General features: G+C 37.5%; 2 protein-coding genes across 8 annotated transcripts; one reads left to right on the forward strand and one right to left on the reverse strand.

Moving 5' to 3' along the window:
• Positions 1-179: 179 nt before the first annotated feature.
• Positions 180-21702, reverse strand: LOC113676465 (enolase 4). 7 transcript variants are annotated; one of them, XM_089196394.1, is made up of 15 exons: positions 21416-21688; positions 20219-20331; positions 17674-17753; positions 15166-15402; positions 13515-13559; positions 12655-12738; positions 12019-12302; positions 10750-11107; positions 10016-10144; positions 9663-9725; positions 9416-9580; positions 8366-8491; positions 7696-7888; positions 7345-7412; positions 180-1512 (listed from the first exon to the last, which is right to left on the reverse strand). In XM_089196394.1, exons 4-15 carry the CDS (start codon positions 15307-15309, stop codon positions 1321-1323), a joined length of 1851 nt encoding a protein of 616 aa, XP_089052520.1. In that variant the 5' UTR covers positions 15310-15402; positions 17674-17753; positions 20219-20331; positions 21416-21688; the 3' UTR covers positions 180-1320. The 7 variants fall into 7 exon arrangements, with proteins under 7 accessions (XP_089052520.1, XP_089052521.1, XP_089052517.1 ...); XM_089196395.1 differs by having other exon boundaries at positions 17674-17756; XM_089196391.1 differs by having other exon boundaries at positions 15166-17753; positions 21416-21689.
• On the forward strand, positions 2618-6857 carry LOC113676466 (trypsin). Its single transcript, XM_027193124.2, has 5 exons — positions 2618-2852; positions 4229-4473; positions 4746-4974; positions 5307-5507; positions 5961-6857. Exons 1-5 carry the CDS (start codon positions 2762-2764, stop codon positions 6152-6154), a joined length of 960 nt encoding a protein of 319 aa, XP_027048925.2. The 5' UTR covers positions 2618-2761; the 3' UTR covers positions 6155-6857.
• Positions 21703-21819: the final 117 nt, after the last annotated feature.

Raw genomic sequence — 21819 nt, forward strand, 5'->3', positions numbered from 1 at the left:
CGAGAGTGTTTGAGAAAAACTTCACATTTGTACCTTTGAAAATAACAGTTTAAAATTGGTCCACCCTATTTTGCTGTTTTTCATCGGGAAGAGATCGAAGGATGCATTTTGGAGTACAATTTGACGCTCTCATAAAAATTTCAAAATATGTGATAATGTAGTAATCTTGATGTCTAGGATTGTGGCAAAATGACTTTATTTAAATATTTCACATCTACAAATAAAATTATATGTACAACTTTATCCAGATGCGGTTATTTTCATTAGTAATGTGATTACCCACTCGTCATATATACACGAGAGTTCTAATTCCTACCGTTGTCGTGCAAAAAGCTCTGGAAGCTCCAGAGCTATTTTGCGAGACAACCACAGTTGAATGCTTTTCGAATTAGACTACATTAGCAGGCAACGACATCATTGCAACTGAATCCAAAACACAAATACGCTGATAACGAAACTTAACTTTGTACAACGCTATACAATAATTATCAAACGTGCTTTCATCTTTTTAGTTTCATTTCCCTTGTGAAATGACCATAGAATCGCCTGTGAACATGACGAAGAAAACTAACGCATCAAATACACGCTGGACCGAACAAAGTGTCTGCACGTATGTTGTTATTCTACGGAGTTTTGTTCGATGATTTTGAGCTTTCGTTCGCATAACTTTGTTACCCCTGTGTTTGGAGTTTTTGAAGAAGTTTCTTAGTTTTTATTTTAGCCAAATATCGTGGCTCATTCAACAAGTTTAGTACATGTTTTCTGAGGAGTTTGGATTCTAGCCTATTTTTTCGAAAATGGATTTTTTATAGAAATCGCGACCGTGTAATCTGCGCTTTTCCGCGCATGAGGCGTTAGGATACATTTACCTTAAGTTCCTTACCTTAAAGGTTCCTTGCCAAGTTGATTTTGTTCCCATTGGTTTTAGTGATTTCTTTGGTTTAACGAGTTAACGCAAGTTAAATTTGGCACTAAATACTTTATGTGCACTCACGAAATGTGTCTGTTAGTTTGACTGCAGTTGACGTTAAACTCACCTGCCCTTTGTTAAAGTGATTAAACATAGTGAAAATCACAACCACAACAGCTTGCGTTTATATAGAAACAAAAGGGGCAAGTTTCTAAAGAAACTGTCACAGTGGTAATGCGTTGGTAGGGGTATTACAACATAATTTAGTTTTATCAACTGAGTTGATAATGAAAATCAGCCACCATAAAGAGGTTCTAAAACTGAAGTTCCACCGTTAAATGTTCGTCAAAGCGAAAGACGAAGGGCGAAAAGAATTTAACTAATTACAGTCAAAAAATGTCCCACAGGCTTTAACTTTGTTCGCTCTCCAGTTCTTCCTCCTCGACCTCATTAATAACAGGAAACACGTGTTCTTCCTGAGCCGTTAAGCGACCTCTCTGTTCCAGTTCCTGCTCGATCTGCTGCAATCTTCTGTACTTACTGACATGCTCAGCGCGGACTGGACCGCCGAGTTTGATGAACCGCGCACCAAAAGCCACTGCCTGAAAAATAAAACAAGGCTGCTATTATTAGAGAAAAAAAATTCCAGCTGCAAGGAAAGGCAAGATGCATTCCAAGAGCTCAACCATTAACCACGTATTTCCACCTTTCTGTCGAGAGCTCTAAAATTCGAGTTAAGTTTTCCACGTGCGAACACGCAAATGGTGAAACGCGCGCGCTCGCACCGTTTGTCTGCGTCACGACTGCACAGTTACTTACGCGATACTGAAGAAAAAAACCAACGACTCTTGCGCAATAGAGGAAAGTACATCTGAACAATGAAGTATGTTACATTTGGAATTTCGTTTTCAAGGTTAGAGAGCTAACGTAGATTTCCATTTAATTCAGTCTTTCCTTAAGATTTTCCCTGACAAGAGAAAACTTTGAACATTTGAAACAGTCTTTTGATTCACGAGCGTAAAGATCCGTGTGTTTGGAAACGTGTTTTCGAGCTAAAAGTGTAAATCTTCATCTATTTAGCTATGAAGTGGGTAAAATTTTGTTGATTTTCCCGGGCTCCGGCTTTTCACGTCGTAATGAACCACAGTGACACAATTCAAGCTGTTTTACGGGTAACCCTCACCGTGACAAGTAAGGTCAAGTTGAGCTTATCAATAGACACTTAAACGCAAAACTGACCACAGAATTTAACTAAATATCCAGAGATGTTAAGGGCAATGTATTCCTCATAACTATAAATAAATCGACCAAACTTTTCCATTGCTTATCGACATCAAATGCAGTATCCTTAGCAAAAATCATGTCAATTATTTCAGATGAAACCTTGCAGACTGTGGAGACACTTTAAGATGATGAATGAAATGTTCTCATGACATTCAACTTTGATTCAAGGGTGATATTGTAAGGGGAAAATAGGAACCAGTCACTCTTAGTGGCTAAGGGTTAAATTACAAAAGTCAAAATCTAGGGGATAAGGTTAAGGTATGTTTAACTTAGTTGGAACTCTTGGAAACTTGAATTGGCAGTCAAAACAAACGGTAGACCACTGTTAACACAAATCCATGATGAAATAAACAAAATAAAAAGAGCAAATCTTTGAGACGTTAGCTGCTAAACATGATTCTTAGAGAAAAGTCAGACTGACCTGCCTTGAACACTTGACTTTATGAGAGTAATGGTTAAAAATAACGGTTTCATAATTTCACCAGTCTCTACCAGCAATGTATAGAAAACATTATACATAAAACAAAGAAAGAAGAGGAAATAAGTTCAGCGACAAAACAACAAAAAATGATTCTGCAAAGGACTTTTGTTAGCTGTGTCTTGCTGATATATTCTACCTGTCACTTCTGTCAAGTTTGTGTTTCTTCCCAAACAGCAGGTGAGAGCGAATATTTAATTTCGTTATTTCACCGCGGTGAGTGGATAATCCTTCGCTTTTTGGTAATTCATACGAAAACATCCACCAATTGTCAGCAAACGCTTATAGCTTAAGAATGAAGGTTCGCGCAAAAGGATCAAAACTAGCGACCGTAGGATTTACACTAGCCTTGTCATCTCATGTTATAACTAGGAAACATTTGAAATGAATTAGTCGGACAACGGTGAACATTTTGACCGTCACATCTAATACCTTCGATTCTATACTACGCAAGGTTTGCTTGTTGGAGTTGCTAAGAACGGCTCTGAAACGTAAAAAGTTTCATCTTGCTTAATTTCTACTCCTTCAGCAAGGTAAAAAAACCCATGAGGAATTTTTTTTCCGCTGCTTAAACCTGTCTTCAGCTAAACGGTTGGTCAACAAAAGCAATCTAGCGGTTTGGAGTGCTCTATGCTATCGGCCTCCTTCATCAACGATTCAACACCGAGAAAAACTTGCGTTTCTGGACAGAAAAATACCGTTTCGTTATATATTTGAAACTAAACAAAAGGTGTGGGTGAAGTAAACGAATTAGCCGCGTTTTTTTTCTAATTCTCGCGGTCTCAGATTAAGCAGGTCGTATGACGGGTTTTTATGTGACGTCAAAGAAGATCGAGTCTGACCTACTTTTCCTACCCGTACAAAGTTCTTAGCGAATTTCAGACAACGCTTTTGCCATGGAGACCTCGATTTCATCTTCATGTCACAAAACTGTACAGCCAACTCAAAATTGAAATGAAACCAAGCTAAACTGATTGAATTGCAAAGATCCACTTTACACCAACAAACAAAAATATTGTCCACAAAATTGACTTTTATAGCTTCTTGAACAACTGCTACAGAGAAGCCTATCGAAACCTAGTAAACCAATTGTTGAATTAATACAGTGCTCTTTGAAAAAGAAATTCCGGAAAGAGTGAAGACCTTCGGGTGGAAATACACCGTAATGTTATGACGTTTGCCGAAGTCTTTCACTATTAACCCTTAACTCTAAAGATCTGATTTTTTTAATTCCCCCGTCTAGCTGCTACACATTTCTTTTCAAATTAGTTACGAGAATTAGATAAAGATAACAACTTCTACCTGATAAGTTCGAGTATTCTCATTACCTGTTTGCTGAACGACGTATGGATATTATAGGGAGAGGTTATCACTTCTGGGGGTTGAGAGGTTACCACACAGACCTTTACCAAACAGACCAACACTAGTACCTTCACAAACTGGAAATTAGCGCCCAGGCTTATTCGAGGATTTACTGTCTAAACTCGAAATTTAGACTGAACAGTCTCAGGGGAAGCTTTCTGACTCCACCTTTTCCTTTGCATCTTTTCTTTAAGAGCTGTGTGGTGTAAGACCGAAATGGGCCGAGCAGTCAAGTGATAAAAGGATCACTGGAGGACATGAAGCTAAGCCCGGCAGCTGGCCCTGGATGACGAGCATTTTTGTTACGGGGCTGGGAGAGTATTTCAAATGTGGAGCCGCCCTTATATCGGACCACTGGGTCATCACCGCAGCTCACTGCACCATTGCCAATATTGGACCAATACTAGCAGCAGCCAGTAAATATCCAGAGATGCTGAAGGTAATGTATTCCTCGTAACTATTGATATATCGACCAGAATTTTCCATTGTCTATTGACATCAAATGCGGTATCTCTAGCAAAAATCACCTCGAACATTTCAGACGAAACCTCGTACACAGTGGAGACACTTAAAGATGATGAATATAATGTTCTCGTGATCTTCAAATTTGATTCAAGGGTGATACTGTAAGGAGATAGTAAGAGCTAGTCACTCTTAGTGCTTGAGGGTTAAATTACAAGTCAAAATCTAAAAACAAACCTTTAATTCAAGGTGCGCGTTGGTGAACATAATTTGGATCAGCCTGAAGGAACAGAGGAGGATCTAAACGTAAAAAAAGTTGTGCTGCATCCTAAATGGGACATAGGAGTGGAAAACACGCCCAACGGAAAGCAAATTTATTCAAAACACGACATCGCTTTAATAGAGCTTAGCAGTCCGGTCAACTTTACTTCAAATGTGAAAAGCATGTGTCTTGATAATGGGCAACTCTTTAAAGCTGGTAAGAAGAATGGGAACTTATCAATCGTTTCTTGTCTGTCAGTTTTTACAATTTGCATGTTTAAGTAATTTTTTTTCAGATGTTGTTAGTGACGCTGCAAACTTGATCTTCAACCAATTAGAACGGAAAAATTTATGTCCTTGGAGAGGGAAACACGCTTGGTACACAAGCTACAGACTAGTCGAGTGGGTGGCACGACGTTTTGGAAACAACCAAAAATCATTTAAAAAAGTAGTGAAACAAAGTACACCACGCTCCCATAAAACATTACAATAATCAGAGCATAAATTCAACTTTGATCTATTTACCTATCTAGTTTGTTTTGTTCTTAGGCACGATGTGTTATATCGCTGGCTGGGGCACTAAGAAAGTAAAAGGCCCTGCTACAAGAATTCTTCACGAAGCCGCTTTACCACTTGTGTCGCATGAACAGTGCAATGGCCCCAAGTCATACAGTGGAGTTATTGGTGGCAACTTGATCTGTGCTGGATACAAACAGGGGGGTGTCGATACTTGCGAGGGAGACAGTGGAGGTGAGATGGACTTTTTTAACACTAAAAAAATACAGAATTCGAAGGAAAGTGAAACGAGCCCCCTACTTACAACTGAAAACATTTTTCCATGCATCAGTCATATGTATTCATGGGGTTTACAATATCTAGAAATAGGAAACGAGGTTGCGTCGCCATCGAGCACTGAGAATCATAAACACCTAGATAATAACTTTGATGGACAATTTGAACCACCTCCAAACTACCTACATTGGACGACCTTGATATCTGCAAAACATAACTCCAAATCCCCCCCCCCCCCCCTTTTCAGCGTTTTTTAGACCACGTAAATCTCGATCGTTAAGTCATGATTCCTTTGGAGTTACGGCTGTCACAGGCACGATCTTAAAGAAGCAACGGACGTCGACCACCTAAAACCTTTTGTATACCTGAGTAATTTGTCTTCAGGAATAACAAGTGTCCTTCCTTTTTCAGGACCACTAATGTGCCAAGGAGATGGAAAGAGGTGGTTCCTGACAGGAGTGGCGTCCTTTGGACACATTGGCTGCGGTGTACCTTACAAATATGGTGTGTACACACGGGTAGTGAACCATCTACAGTGGATATCACAAGTCACAGGGATGGACCTATCACAGCCACAAGTCGACTATATACCGTTGATTACATAGAGATGACTGATGGCAGAGTAGTATTTGACGCTAGCACGTTTACCGGCAGTTAGGAAGGGAGGAAGAAAGAAAGAAAGGAAGGAGGAGGAAAGAGGGAGAGGAATTCACGCGACATGTCTGAAAACCATTACCTGCCTTTTGAAGCCATATTCATGAAGGGTCCTTTAAACAACCCTTGAGAAGAAAATCACAAACAGAAACTTGCCAAGAAGGCAAAAAACATGAAGTACACAGAGCACACCACCGCTTAAAAAAGGAAAATTTTACTCAATCTTCTCTTAATGGATGCATTTCCAATATCCCTTTGATAACCTCTACTATCTGATCCATACTGACCGGGGAGTACTGACATCAACTCGTACGTAATTTTTTCATTGAATAGTACTACGATCAATATTTCTTGATCAACATTTATGAATCAAAAAGCTACCAAGTTCTTCAATTTTTACGTTGACCTGATGCTTGAATATTGCCCTTAAGTTTTCTAGCCCTATAAGAAAAATTAACTACTTGTTCTATCAAGCATTCCCTGGAAAAATAATGAGTTAAAATAGGCGAGTAGTAAGCCAAAACCGAGCTAGTGATAACTCGAACAAAAAGAAGAAACTATTTTAAGCACATCAAAATAAACAGTTCTTTCCTCCTGTCTTTACCGAAAAAAAGGAATAGCTGAATAAATAAAAAACCGATACACTAACATCAATATGCATATTCTCCATACTGTTCTCTACACATTTCCTAAGGTGCTGACAAGGCACCGATAAACAGTTAAAGCAATCACACATAAACGACCTTCAGCCGTGGGAAAAGCGAATGACCAAGTCATGATTAGTTTTAGTTTATCTGTTGACTGATGACGAGAATGACGTAAAATCTGTAGACCGAATAAGGCGTACTGCAAAGTAGACGTGTAGCAAATGTTGTGTCTAGTTGCTTTTGACATTTGTTCCTAAGACCAATCAAAATGTAGCTTTTCATGCACCAAAGCATTACTTCCATCTCTCCATCCCCTCGTCGGATCTTCTCCTTTACAGGTCAGCCATAAATAGTCGCTTTGCTTAGAAAACCATTACAGTATATTTACTTCTGGCGTAGACAATCACTGCCAATCAAAACTAGGTTACAACTTAAGTTTAGATAAGTAAAGGAAAATTTGATTCTATGTGAGTGAACAAGTCAACAAAACTCACCAGATCCGCTAGAATAGAAGAAGAATCTGCACATGGTCCATCTGCAAGTGAAATGAGACCTCCCTGATCTAAAAAAAAAAAATGGTGGATAAGTAAATAAACCTGAACGAAAAAATGCAGTTTATAAGAAAAGTTGCGTGAATAACACTTCAAAGCCAAAGTATTAAAAGGAATAAGAGAAAATTGGGCAAATTATTTTGTGAACGGTGCCGTCTGTCATGGACGGTCAGCATGGAACCATTAGGATGTTGCTTAGCAGCGCCTCTGACCTACACCAAGGGCTCAGCAAAATCCCTGAATCATTTAAACTCACAAGGCTGCATTTTCTCTCAGTTTGTTCATTTAACCAACCTGTGACGGTCCTGGCCATTTGAGACAATCCTGTGATAGTGTTGGCTTGATCCAGGCTTAAAGCTACAACGCTACTGAGTTTGTCGGTGACTCCACTGTCCAAAACACTGGAATGTTTTCTGTACAATTCACTGCCAACAATGAAACACTTCTCTCCAATCCTCTGACTGAGTTTCTTCCAGCCCTCCCTGTCCTAAAGGTTTTGGTAAATTTTCAAGTAAGGAATTATGAGTTCACAACAAAACTGCTTCCAAACTGAAACGTCGGTTCGCTAAGATAAAAAAACACGAAAAGCGCAAAAGAAAAGCGAGCAGGAACAAGGATAAGTAGATGAAGAAGTTAAACCCTTTACACTCTAACATCAGTATGCATATTCCCCATACTGTTCTCTATATATTTCCTGTGGTGCTTACAAGGAGAATTTGTTTAACAATCATGAGCTTCTTTCGTGATCATTTCGTTTATTCTCAAGTCCTTAATGCTTTAGAGGTGAAACTGTTAGGAGAAATTAGATGTTTATCGCTCATAGGGTTGAAGGCTTAAGACGGATTACTAAGGAACGACTTGAAAATTTAGGTTACCATTCTTTGGGAGATGCAAAAACACTGACATAACTCCTTAAAGCGAAGGTAAGTCTTAAACCCCAATTTACACGCATCACAACACTGACCGGACTCCTGACACCATCAATGATAGCTATGATTCCAAGGTATCTCTCGTGAAGTTCACAGTACAGGTTGATCACATCGTCCAGACTCTTGAAGGCGTTTGCCATTATCTCATACTTTAGTTTTTCCTGCCAAAAAGAATAGATTTTTCGATTCATGCCCATAGATTTCGCCGATAACAAATGAGCAGCGCTGATAGGGTGTCACTTACTAGCTCACGACCGCGGGCAAACAACCACACTTGTAGCAACTTAAAAGTCACGAACTCACCAACGTCTATTTACGCCAAAGAGTCACACAACAGAGAAATAAAAAACTCTAAATGCATCACCCACCTCAACCACAGTTAACCATAAACGCATACATGCACGCATTTGTTTAAGATGAAACCAAAACTGCGTTTACAACCTGGTTCATGATTTATTTGTCAGTGTTATTCACTGAATTACTAGGCTAGTACACCATTCACACCAAAGGTTAAACATGTTTTTATGTGTTTCGTTTAACACGGTTATAAATTGTTTTCTCTGTAGAAGATATTTAAAATGATGTTTGTCTACTTCAAATTTAGCAAATTCAACATACAAGTTAGAGACTACTTACAACCTATGGAAAGTTCAGTTTTTCAGTCCTCCTTCACGTTTTCATTCAGTTAAACCTTGTCTAACTACACTTGTGTTGTTGGTTTGAATGGGGTATTAAATTGCCTCCACTGATTAAATCAATCGTATAATTGGAAACGCTTTGCAATAAAGAAAAACTCGTTTATTCAACAACTCTGTAAGCAGTGATACTGATAAAACTTCTATCGCTACTAACAAGTTTTGAGTTCTTGTTTCCACGACGCCGCGGCTAGGATTAAACAAACGATCGACACTAAATAAGTTGAACCCACAACTCTACCAAAAATTTAAAACAAATGACAACGATTTCAGAAAAAATATAGTATTTTGCAGGATGTTGAAACAACATAATCATGATAAAAGAACTCAGTGTTCAAGAAACAATATACCACAGTACTCTTCCTTTTCCCCCTCAGTTCAAATTCTCACCTGGTCATAAATTTCTGAGGCTGCGCAATTGAGTGCAATGTGAACATCGGTACCCAGGCTATAGCCGCATGAAGACACTACGTCTTGAACAAAATCTAAAGCCTGCTCTGGCTTATCCATTGAAGGGGAATAGCTACCATCATCGGTAACACACCGACCAGAAGGCTGGAGAAAGATATACAAGAATTCGAATTCAAAGGTGACAAAAAAACGGGCTGGGAGGAAATAAAAAACAAGCAAAACTTACTCCGTATTTTTGAACAAGAGTCTCGCCCATCTGCTGATGGATGTTGGTCAGCTGGTGCAAGGCCTGATAGATAGAATATAACGACAAGTTCTTAAATCCTCAACCTTAAAACTCTGTATTGCAATCCAACTAAGTGGGTTGATTTGATTTTATTCCACCTTGGTTAACTAAACAATTTACCCATGTTCGTTCCCTTTAAAGCCATGACAATGTTTTGGTTAAAACTCACCCCGTTTCACAAAGTGTTTCGTTGAATCGTTTTCCAACCATGAAGTCTTTGAGCGGTGGTAAAACGCTTAGTAATTTAAACCAAAAACTAAACTATCAAAAGTGGTTAGTTTTAAGCACAGTACCTTTTTCATGGGCGTTCCTGGCTGAGGTAAAATGAGAACTTCTTTGATAAGATTTTGCTTTCCCGCAGCCTGCTTTCCACTCGTCAATAATGTCATCATTGGAATAGGTACAGTAAAGTTATCATCAGTCTGCAAAAATCAAAATTTGCTGCATCAAAAACTATGCTTTGTAAGAGTAAGTTACTGTATGGAGCATTTTAACTTGTGTCAAAAGTGATTCAGGATTGCATCAGAAATTCGCGTCACTCTCTTGGCTAGTCAAATGCACAACTTTATATCACTCTCCTATATAACGCCCACGTTATGTAGGAGAGATGTCGAAAGCAATTCTTAAAGAGTGTGGCTTTCTAATTTAACAAGGATGCCCTTTTCGATCAGCAGTAAACCACTACCTTCTCACACTCAGAGTTCTCCCCTACTTTAAGCACGAAAGGTTATAGAAATCGGTAGAGTAATCTTTCTACTAGCTGGATTTTCAAGAATTCTAAGCGATTTTAGACGGTAATAAGAGGCACTACAGGAGGTTAATTGTACCGGTTACGGCCTGAAAAGGAGAACGCTACACACTGTTCTTGTTAAAGGAACCAAGAACCAAACTTCATCTCCCTTCTTCAAAATATTTTTCCAAGGTTCCCCTTTACTTGTCTTGAAAACCAACTCGTTAGTGAGGTAACTGGTTTTTCCCGCCTTCTCACACCAAGTAAAGCACGAGAAGTTATAGAATGCATATTTACCTCTTTTCCAACAAGTTTAGCAAGATGTTGGTACAAAGAGAGTCCTTTAATTTTTGCCCCGGTGACTACCGTCCCCATTGAAACGCCAATTATAGCCGAGTCTCTGCAGTTCTCCTCTTCCTCCAAATCAGGCACCACTTGAACTTGTGACTCTTTGATGCCAGCTGTTCCTCTTTTGCTGTCTCCTTTCTTGCTAGTATCCTGTGAAATTTGCGACTGTTTGCTCTCTCCTCTGGACATATTTGACTTCTTGTTTGAGTCCTCAGCTTTTTCAGGCTCCAGTTCTTCCTCAGTTTGATCTTTATCACAGTCATTGTTATTAATATGTAGTGACTGCCTTTCTTCTTCTAACATTTTCCTAAATTGAAAGCAGAGTACATTTCGATGTGTACGTGACTTGGTACAAACAAGAATTAGGTGAAGGGGGGGGGTGGGGTGGGGTGAGGTGGGAAACTTTCATACTCAAAGTGACCCAGCTACCAGGGGCCGGGAAAAGGGGAGGGGATAATACTGATTTTCACAGAAGCAATACTGCTCAGACAAATTTTGATCCCCAATCACCTTTCAGCTTCAATTACCTAGATAGCCTTGTCTGACAAGAAAAAAAGGAAGCTTCCTACTCCTCTTAATTGGTATTGCAAACCTAGGAATGGTGTAAGGGGTAATCTGCTAATTTTAGATTACATGACAACACAGGGGAATCTCAGCCCTCAGAAACCATTGATATACTAATGAAAACCATTTGGACAAGATGGAATTTTTTTCCATGACCCCTCTTTTTGGGTGTAAGTGGTGTATACTTTGCCTTTGAAACATCAAAAACAAGACAGGTTAGGCTAAAAAGGCTCTGTTTTACAGAGACCTTAAGGTAATCTATCCTAGATTTTATCACCAATCTAACTTTCATCCAAACACCATTTTGAATGATCTGTGGCTGATGGCCCTGCTGTGGGATCTAACAATTACCATAAATTAACTTAGTTTAAAATCATAAAGCCTTTTCTACTATGATGTCATTAACAATACACTGCTGATTTATTTTTGCATCGTACTACAGAAATTCAAAAAGAAATGTGATGAATTCGTTTTGTTTGGTCAATATGGAAATCAGAGTCTACCCTAAGTCTAGAATTCTTTTCAGTAAGTACATGTACCAACTACATATTGTGTCTTCACTGCTGGGCCAAAAAGTACTAACTTGGAGCCCACACTGAACATGAACAATTTTTTTCTTTTCATAATTCAACAAAATCATGTAAACTCCCTTACTGTAGCATCTCATCTATCTTCATTTGATCAGTTGGGTCCAGTCCCACAATACGTGGTGCAATAGTATCAGTGATTCTCTCAATTGACTCTGCCACATCTAGTCCTGGGGCTGGACTAATGGATTCCCCTTCAGTGGTCATAACAGCAGTCTCTGCCCCCTTTTGCTGTTTGGATTGCTCAGTGACAGGTGTCTTGGTTTTCATGTCTGGGGTTTTGACCATCTTGGAGCTCAAAGAGTCTGCTGGGGGACTGGAATCAATAAGGGATACAACACTTGCTATGGGCTGAAAAGACATATAAATTTAGTTTATACTAAAACAGAGGATAATGTTAAAGGAGCTCTCTAATTGGTTACTCAAACTCTGAATTCCTTCATTATTCACCTCTGAAAAACTCATGCAGGATCTGTGCCCCAAAATGTTGTAACCATAGTGGGAATAAATGAATGTCTCACTATTTGTGTATACACTAAAAAAATTATTCACCTCGGTGTAATGGTGGCTAGCAGTGTATCCATCACTAGCCACCTCCACTTCAGTAAATAATTTTTAAATATAACTCTCGTCAAAAATATAATAAGGAGGGAAGCAAATTAAACACAGATGACGTCAATCATTCAATACACCAACACTGTACCTTTGAGAGTCCATTGACGGTGCAGTCAAAGCTAACTTCAAAGGTTGGGAATCCTCGGGTACTGAGGATTTCTACCGCTGAGACCTGTCAGCAATATAATGGAACAAATCAAATCAGCTAAGCTAATCAGGATTAGTTTCTTTCTGTTAGGATGATTACAATTTGTAAGCACTTAATTGTTATATTAAAACAGTAATCACTATAACAAAAGTACTGATTAAAAAATCAGGATTAAAATCCCCACGCTTGTTTTGTGTTGTGGTTAAATATTTCTTGATAAAACAATTTTTCAAATCAGTTTGATTTTGACACTTTCATTGTCTTGTATTCATTATCATCGTATGAAAGAATAAAGAGTAGCAGTGAAGTGTGCCCACAAATCATAAATAATAAAAGCATGTTCATGTGCAGTTTTAAAGTACATACAATCTAAAAAGTTAGAGCAAGTATGTCATTTCAGAAAAATATCTGAGTAAGCTAAACAAAATGAAAACCTTGGAAAGGAAGGCAAGGATGAAGTTCCAGACCCAAATCAAAAATTTTATAAATAGGATGCACAAACACATAATGGAACTTCCACTGGAAAGGAAAGTAGGTTTAAAATGAAAGCCATCAAAATAGGAAATCCTTTCCTTTATGGCCAACAAAACACAGGCTGCCAAAGAATCCTGTGCACAAACTGCTACACTACCAACTGAAGGTTTAATATTTAAATTAAGACACTATACACAATAGAGAACACCAAAAACTCACTTTTAATTACATAACATAATTGTGAAAAGGTATGGGAACAAAATAATAATCACTGGTTCTACTACCATTGAGGTGTTTTATATTAAAACACAAGCTATGTAAAATACCTCAGATATTGTTGGTGTTTTGGAACGTTTCCCAAAATATTCTCCCTGCAAACATCAAATGAAACTATCATTAATGACCTGATAGTCTATGACAGTGAATAAGACAGCATCTTAGTTACATGCCTGGAAATCAGAAAGTTACATAAACTGACTTTCACATATTCTCTTCATCAGTTTTATCCAAGTTTTTCACACCAGCTCTCTCAATGTAACTCTAAACATAAGTTATATCTTGAGGGAGCCTAAAATTACCTATTCCCTCCTGGCCCAGGCCAATGTATTTAAAATGAGTTTACATGGGTTAATTGCATTTTCATTTTTTGCAAAGAAAGTGGAATTCAGTACAGCACTTAAATTTATTTATGGCACAAGTTATAAATCCGAGTACAAAAATTGAGGTTCCATAACTTACAGTACAGACCAAGAAAATAAGGTTAGTGAGATATTTATTATATCTCTGGGTTCAAATAGAGAAGAAAGATTTCAATTCAAACAAACTTTTGAATTTACATGCAGCCAGCCATACAGTGAAATAAAAACTCTCTATATTGGCCAATAATATTATGTGCACTAACTGAGAGATATAATAAACCTTATGGCTGTTCAAGTTTGCACAAAAGATGACTCAGGTTCCAAAATTTTCACCAAATTAGAGAATTCTGCAATTTTTATAGTCTACAACATGATTTTGAGTGCAATTTGGTGCTAATAAGCACAAATAAATTTTTCAAAAACAAAAAAATTGCAAGAGCCCATAGGGCAACTGTGAAATTTGAAGAAAAATTATGTTATAATTCTTGTTAAAACTATGTACATGAAAAAACATCTGAGAAAGCCAAGACAGACAGAAATTTTGAAAGGATGTGAGCACTAATTGTAATTTGCACTTGTGGTACAACTTTGTACTTATGTTCAGCCAATCAGAAGTGCATAATTTTTGCATATTAGCATACATGCAAGCTGCCTCTGTGTCATGGAGGAGCGTGCAAGTGCTTTATCTTTAGCTCCTGTTTTGCTTGCTTGAAATAATCGTTTCCTCCAAAATCCGCTCTCGATCCTCGAAAAGTTCTACTAGCGTCTCGATCCTCGATTCTCGATTCTCAATAGTTTCAAGCATCGAGGATCGAGTTTTGAGTCGAGACTGTCAACTTACTTTTGAGCGGTAAGTTACATCATTAGTAGCTGAATAATCTTCTGATCTCCAATGCCCAATGAATATGTTACCCAGATGGAGATGTAACTGTCTCAATATTTGACTGATACTTAAAAATCTTTGAGGTGGCAAGTAAAAAGGTGTGCTGCATTGTAGATGAATCTCTAAAATAATTTGCCAAAACGGGGCATGTGTGTTTTACAAGCCACCATGGGAACAAAAAGAAATGCAGTAAACTCACAGTTTCTGTTGTTTGAATCAAATCTGTAACACTAATGTATCAAAATGTGAAAGAATGAAAACATCCCAAAAACATTCCATGTTAACTGAGAGAGTGAGGGTCTATCAATGTTTTCGTCACTTTTATATGCGCTCATTAATCCCAAAACTAAACGTATATACTCGTAGAATGAATTAGTAAATAACGTGCAAGATTGTGGTCTCCGTAAGCTGACGCGATAAAAAAAAAAAAAAAAGCACAGGAAAGAATGTACGTACCATGTATCCAAAAACATCATTGGGTTTCTCCTTGAACATCTTATTCAAAAGATCCTCAATCTGTTTTGGCACTTCATTCTTGTTAAAAAAAGCCACAGCTTCCCGTTTTTCCTCCAGACTGTATGCACCGTTTTTAACCGCCATGTTGAATCACCAAGGCAACTTGAACACTTTACCCTAGTCTCGTTTTCATGCAAAACAAATGCTAGTGCCAGACTCCTCGTTTGCAGAAAGAATCTTTAATCGGTGAAATAAATATTGGAAACAAGCTGTTTGATTTATTTCACACAAAAGTTAGACTCTTATCCTTTGGTTACTATTCTCACATGCGACAATTTTTAACTTGGATTTAAAAATGTTAAGAAAGATTTCCAAATGCCTTTGCCGATCTATAACAGAGCATATAAAACATTGCAAAAATAACTAAAAAAAGCAATCGTATTGATGATCTGTTTTGTGGTACCGTTTTGGCTATTGTAATACCATCTTCTAGCTATCTTATCTCGGCAAGACATGATAGAAAATAACGGGATGCAAACTTAAGTAAATTCTGAGGAACAACTTTCATACTGCTCTTGTATAACCAATCATGATAAGCACGTCTACAACGAGTAAAAGTTATATTAGTTCTGAGTGAGTGACATTGAAAAGTGATAGACATGCTTGACTGAGAAAGAAAAATTAGGCGTAGAGTATAGAAAACAAACGTGCAGCTGAGTTGTAACGTCTAGAAATTTCTGTCAAGAAAGTAGTGGAACGCTATGCGTTTCTGAAATTTAGCCGCACTAAGGAAAACTCTGTAAATCTAAATTTTTAAGAAATTATCAACCTGAGCCAAAACACACTAGTAACTATTTATGTCTTCACTTCTTTTAAAAGAGATGTCTAACAAGTATATGAAGTCCTCGTGAGATCGTGCCTGACCATTTTTAGATCAAGATTTACAACTTGAAACATGATGAATTTGAATTAACAGAGCATTTAACTCATCTCATGGAAGCTGAGCCAAGCGTTTATAGACAACCACAAAAAATGATTAAAACGGCCGGATAGCAAACTGGTATCATCAAATATTTTTCTACACGCCATTAGTTTCGTATACACTAAATTATACTGGCTCATCACAAACAGTTAGCGTGTGTATACATACAGATTGCAAATTTCCGTTAGACATCCGCAACTGTGTGATGAAACAACTCGGTTTTCGGCTCTGTTAGACTGATATGCCACGTTAATGAAATCTTAAACAATGTTAGAGGGAAGAATATGTTGCAAGAGGATATAAAAATACAGACTGATAGAAAGGAGAGAGCCACCCAGTCTGTTTTCAACTCTCTCCATCTTAAAAAGATAATCGAGCAAACCAATCGAGTAACTAAGACAGAATTTCTCCTTAAAATATCAATACAACGTTAAGTAGACAAGTAATAAGAATGAAGAAAAGAAAAGCACGGACGTGCATGTATACGGAAAAAGATAGGATAACCCTAACTTTGCTTTGCTTCACTTCAAACGATTCATAGAAGTCCATGAAAATCTTAATTAATCTAAATACATCAAACTACTTCAATATAGCAGTCGCTGACTTGAAGTTATTGTTCATGCATAAAAATTTTGAATTTTTCGAGACTTCCTTAAGATCCCATCGCAATCAGTAATAATTTCAAAAAATATTTTCTCTTCCAACAAAAAGTAGAGATTTACTTTATTACTCTGGCGTGTTGAACCAATTGACCGAGTCTTACAACGCTGTCACTTTTTTAGTTTCTTGGCACTACAGTTCAGCTCCCCTGGCGAGAACGATTGGATTCCTAGAATCCATTAAAAATGATAGTTCTTCGGAATCAAAGTAAAATCGCCAGTTTTCTCAAATGGAATACTACAAGCCTTTGTGTTAGTTATCTTTTCCCGTTCTAAGCAAAATTAGAATAAGACAAAAGAATTCCGAGAAACGTTATCACATCGATTAACACTCGTCAAGTGAGTTTCTAGAATGCTAAGACACTGTTTTTGTCAAGTGTTGGTTTTTTTTATCGATGACAGCATGCAGTAAACTTCTAGCTATGGAAATGTGCGGTTAATGTACTTTGCCTTGAACAATATGATAACAGAGCCAGGGGTGGTTACACAGTGTGAGGAGCTTGGTTAATGTATATTTTGTTTGTCCATAATTGCATGTTTCCTCGGAAAATCTGTTAGAAGCTCTCTTCTATTTAAATGACTTCGAGGCGTTCCATATCGAGCAGTGTGCATTACGTGCCACATGACCTTGTTATAGCGTGGAGGAAAACGGCGTTTTCATTTTCTTATCAACACCATGCAGTTTTGTAAACTTAGGAGAATGGTAGTCAACTTTGAGAAGATCAGGGTTGCTCAAATGTATGCCATACCTCTTGATGGTGAGTATGTAAAGTTAAAATACTTCTGGTGTTTTCCTCTAGATTGATAATGGTATTTAAAGATCTGAAGATATAAATTTATTCTAGTTCTATCTATAAAGAGCCGTACCGGTGGAAAAGTTTCTCCATCTTGACAGAAGTGTGTCGTAGGTCTAACCAATTCTACCCCGTGCATTTGCCAGTGAAAGTCTTCTGGGAAATCAAAAAGCACTGGTTATAAAGTTGTAGTGGTTTTGGGAAATCAAGCTTGTTATAAAAACTAATATAAATTCAATTGTAAGTTAACCACAAGGGGTAATCAGCTTACATGTTCAGGTAAGACCAAGATTACATGAAATTTTCAATTCATCTTGGCTTGATCATCAGATATGACATTACTTTGAAGGCTAGCGCGATAGCTCTTGTATCGTGGCGAACACCACAATTATGATTTCTACCTCAAAGTGCTGAATTTTGGTAAAGGTCAGTGATTGAGTGGTTGCTGAAGAGGTTGAATGAATTAGTGAATGGGGACTAGCTGTCAAACTGCTGAATAGTGAAAAAAGAAAAATTCTACATGATTGGATGATGATACTGTCTATTTACCTGACTGACGGACGAACAGAAGGTATAACTGACTAGCAGCCAACCACAATTGGTAACTTCTAAGTGTAAGATTGTAACACTTTGATATAAATTTCTTCATTCCTTTTCATTTGATTTCTATACGCGGCATATGTTGAATGCTAGCGCTACATATGGTGTCCTGGCAAACAATACGATTATCATGGCGGATTTCTATCTCTGATTGGTGAATACGAAACCAGATGGTGGACCACGTAATTGGATGAATGAGATAACTTGCCAAATGGATGGCTTTCAAACTGATAAAGAATGAAAAAGTTGCCAAACAATTAGATAATCTAAAGGCAAACTGTCTTATTCAGTGCCTGAATGACAGACGAACAGATGGTTGAGAGTTTCTTAAGCAGTTAACCACTGACATGAACCTACTGACTGGTATTCTATGTTTTTCTGCCTGGCTGACAGAAAGATTAACTGAAGAACACATGGATTGACTTATTTTCAAGCTAACCAATTAATTAACAAACAGGTTAATCAAAAACTAATCAACGACCCGGGTGATTAAAAAGCTAACTTTACTCTCTGAGTTTCTACTTTGTTACCTCAGTATCCTACCTACTGACTGACCAATTAACAACCTAGACAATAGGATTAAAAGCTATCTAACCATCTGAAACGTTAATTGTTTGAATGATTAAACCACTGAATGTCCATGGGATAACCTGACAGACCGGTCGACTGTTCAGCAGACCGACTGCCTGACAGACTGACTGAATGACAGACAGGCAGACAGACAGCAGAAGGACAGACAAACTGACTGACTGACTGACAGACAGACTGAATGACTGACAGACAAACAGACAGACCGACTGAATGACAAACAGACAGACTGACTGAACGACCAACTGACTGGCTGGCTGACTGACACACTGACACACTAACTCACTAACTCACTGAGTCACTGACCGACTGGCTGACCGACTGACTCACTGAATGAATTACAGGCTGACTGACTGACCGAACGACTGGCTCACGCGTTGGCTGACTCAGTTACTATGTAACGTACTGAATAAATGACAAATTTAATGAACAACTTCCTGACTGAATGACTGACGGGCTAAATGAATGAAAGAATGAATTGAATAAATGAGTAAATGATTAAAAGAGTGAATGAAAGAAACAAGATAGATGGATACGTGGAAGGGAAAAAAGATGAATGGATAGATGAATGAAATAAAAAATTATTTTGATCTAAATAATCGATAACTTGGATTCACTTTAAGTTTGAACTTTACCTCTTGTTGACATAGGCTCATCATACTATTTCCTCTTTTGCAAAATATGAATCTACAACTACTTATAACCCTACTTGAACAGTTAGTACACGATGAACAAAAAGGTGAGTAAGTTAATGAATATTAAAAAAACGGAAAAAAACATTGGCAGCAGCTAACTAACGATTTGATCTAATTGAATCACTACCTGTGACTGACCATCAGACCTGCTTGGTCATAAGCAATCTAATCACCAAGTAAACTCACCAAACGACTGATTTTATCAACTCAAAAAGCATAGCACCGATCGAGTGAAACCTTAATTTCATTTTTTGTCATTTTGTCTTCGAATTAAATCGTAAATGAAACTAATTTAGAAAGAGATATAAATTCGTGTACGATATGGTAGATGTTGGTACTTTATGAGTTAAATCCGTTGAGCTATACTGAGATGCATCCCTCAATCCTGAAAATTTTTCCTTCCCAACAGCTGATTGTTTTTCGTTGCTCGCCAGTATCCTTATCCTCATTTCAGATGGTTTGCTTTATATTTTTTAATAACTTAGTTTATTGTTTATGCTTGCTAGCCTCTACTTTATAGACTTGCATTGCCTCTGCACAGACAATCATTTAAATTTCCATTTTGATCTTACATAGCGAATCAATTACAGACAACAAAGGACTTTTTCTGTCAGATTTTCATCCAATTCAAGAAGTTGACCTAGGAGACGTCCTTGAACTTTTTTTAATTCTCTGAGTTGTTTAAAAAACAGAAATCTCTGTGTAGCTCGTAAAAGTCATTCAAATGTACTTAACTGTCAACAGCTTGATCTTTTTAAGTAAAGCCTCTTACAAGCAGGTCTGGAAACTCCTTGCAGTGTTTGAAATCGTTATATAAGATGTTCTTCAAACAAAGCGGAGGTTTTGCTCTACAAAAGGGCAAACAAAATATGACAAATGTGTAGAAATTCACGAGTTATTTTCTCGTTGTGTTAAATGGAGCGTTCCTTCTAGGAAAACCATCCATGCTTGTACGCATGCGCAAGGCTAGAAGAAAGCTGCATGTATTGTGAATAAATATCGTTTAAACGACTTACTTACAAGTTCCCTTCATTTAAAGGAAATGCTTTTACTTAGTTTGAAGTGATTTTTTTCGGTAAAAAAACGAGCGTCGAAACATTAAGAGTGGAATTAACATTTTCTCTGACGCGTGTTAAACGGTGCATGAATTCTTAGAAACTTGTATGCTTCAGCGCTTTCTTCCAAAGTTAAAGCATTTTTTTAGAATTATATTTTCTCGCAATTTTTCATCAGAATTCTGTTTAACAAATTGGAGATGAGTAATGTGATATTATGGTGCAGTAGAAGTTAAATGAGAAAATTAAAGTTTTAAGACTGATTTGCCAAGCATTGAGGATGACGAGTTTGCAATATATGATAAACTCTTGTAGGATAATAGTGGTTTCAAATTTCACAGAATGTCCTTTTGCTTTCTTTTTAAATATCCATGAACTTAAAATTGCGTTCTCGTGATCGTTTGGTATTGAGTACAGAATGGTTAAAATATATAAAAACTTAACTTGAAACTCAAACTGTCCTAAATAATTTAGGCTTAATAATAGACAAGTTCAAGTATTTCGAGAAATCTGTCCAATCTGTTCAAGTTAAAGTGCTAATCAATACTGTTTAATCAGATTTACAGCTATTCAGAATAAACCAGAAAAGGAACTCATATGTATTGAATAATACTTTTCTTTAGATAGGATGGCGAAAAAGATTGCTCTCCATTTCACTTTGATAAAATGCCTTTACAGTGCTATAATTGAACTGCTGTACAAAGGCGACACAATGCCTACAGAAGGGAATTGTGCTCGATAACTGTGAAATTAGGGAATCTTAATAAGGGTTTTTTCAAGTTACTTTTTTTGTTTTACGAGAGTTTTGCTGTTTCATCATTTGGTGACAATACTCAAACATTTCCCTCCGTTGAAGGGTGGAAAAATGATGTCTTACCTTACAAGATGAAAATGTATCGTCCAGAGAAAAGCAGAAGCTGGTCATGTCTTTGATCGAAAATCTTGAGTTGAGTATCAGTTGAATAAGGCAGTCTCTCTATCGTAAAGCTCTTGATGACGTCACCACATTCTTGTAAAAAGCGACTTGCCTTGATCATTTAACAGGAAGACTTCTGATCTCACACTCGAAGAAGTGCACATAGCTCAAAATTTCCCATGACTGAAACTGCTTATTATTTAGAATTCGTCTTTAATGTTACTTCCGAATCTTGGGTGTACAATCCAGTGCAACGAGGCGTTAATTCCAAGAAATTCTCACGCTTCAATTCCTTTGAAATGCACACAACAGGATATTCGCTTTCCATCGCTCCCGGGGGAAAGCTTTCGCATCTTTAATTGAAA

This window comes from Pocillopora damicornis, chromosome 2 (genome assembly GCF_964200805.1).
Source record: "Pocillopora damicornis chromosome 2, jaPocDami1.2, whole genome shotgun sequence".
Taxonomy (NCBI): domain Eukaryota; kingdom Metazoa; phylum Cnidaria; class Anthozoa; order Scleractinia; family Pocilloporidae; genus Pocillopora; species Pocillopora damicornis.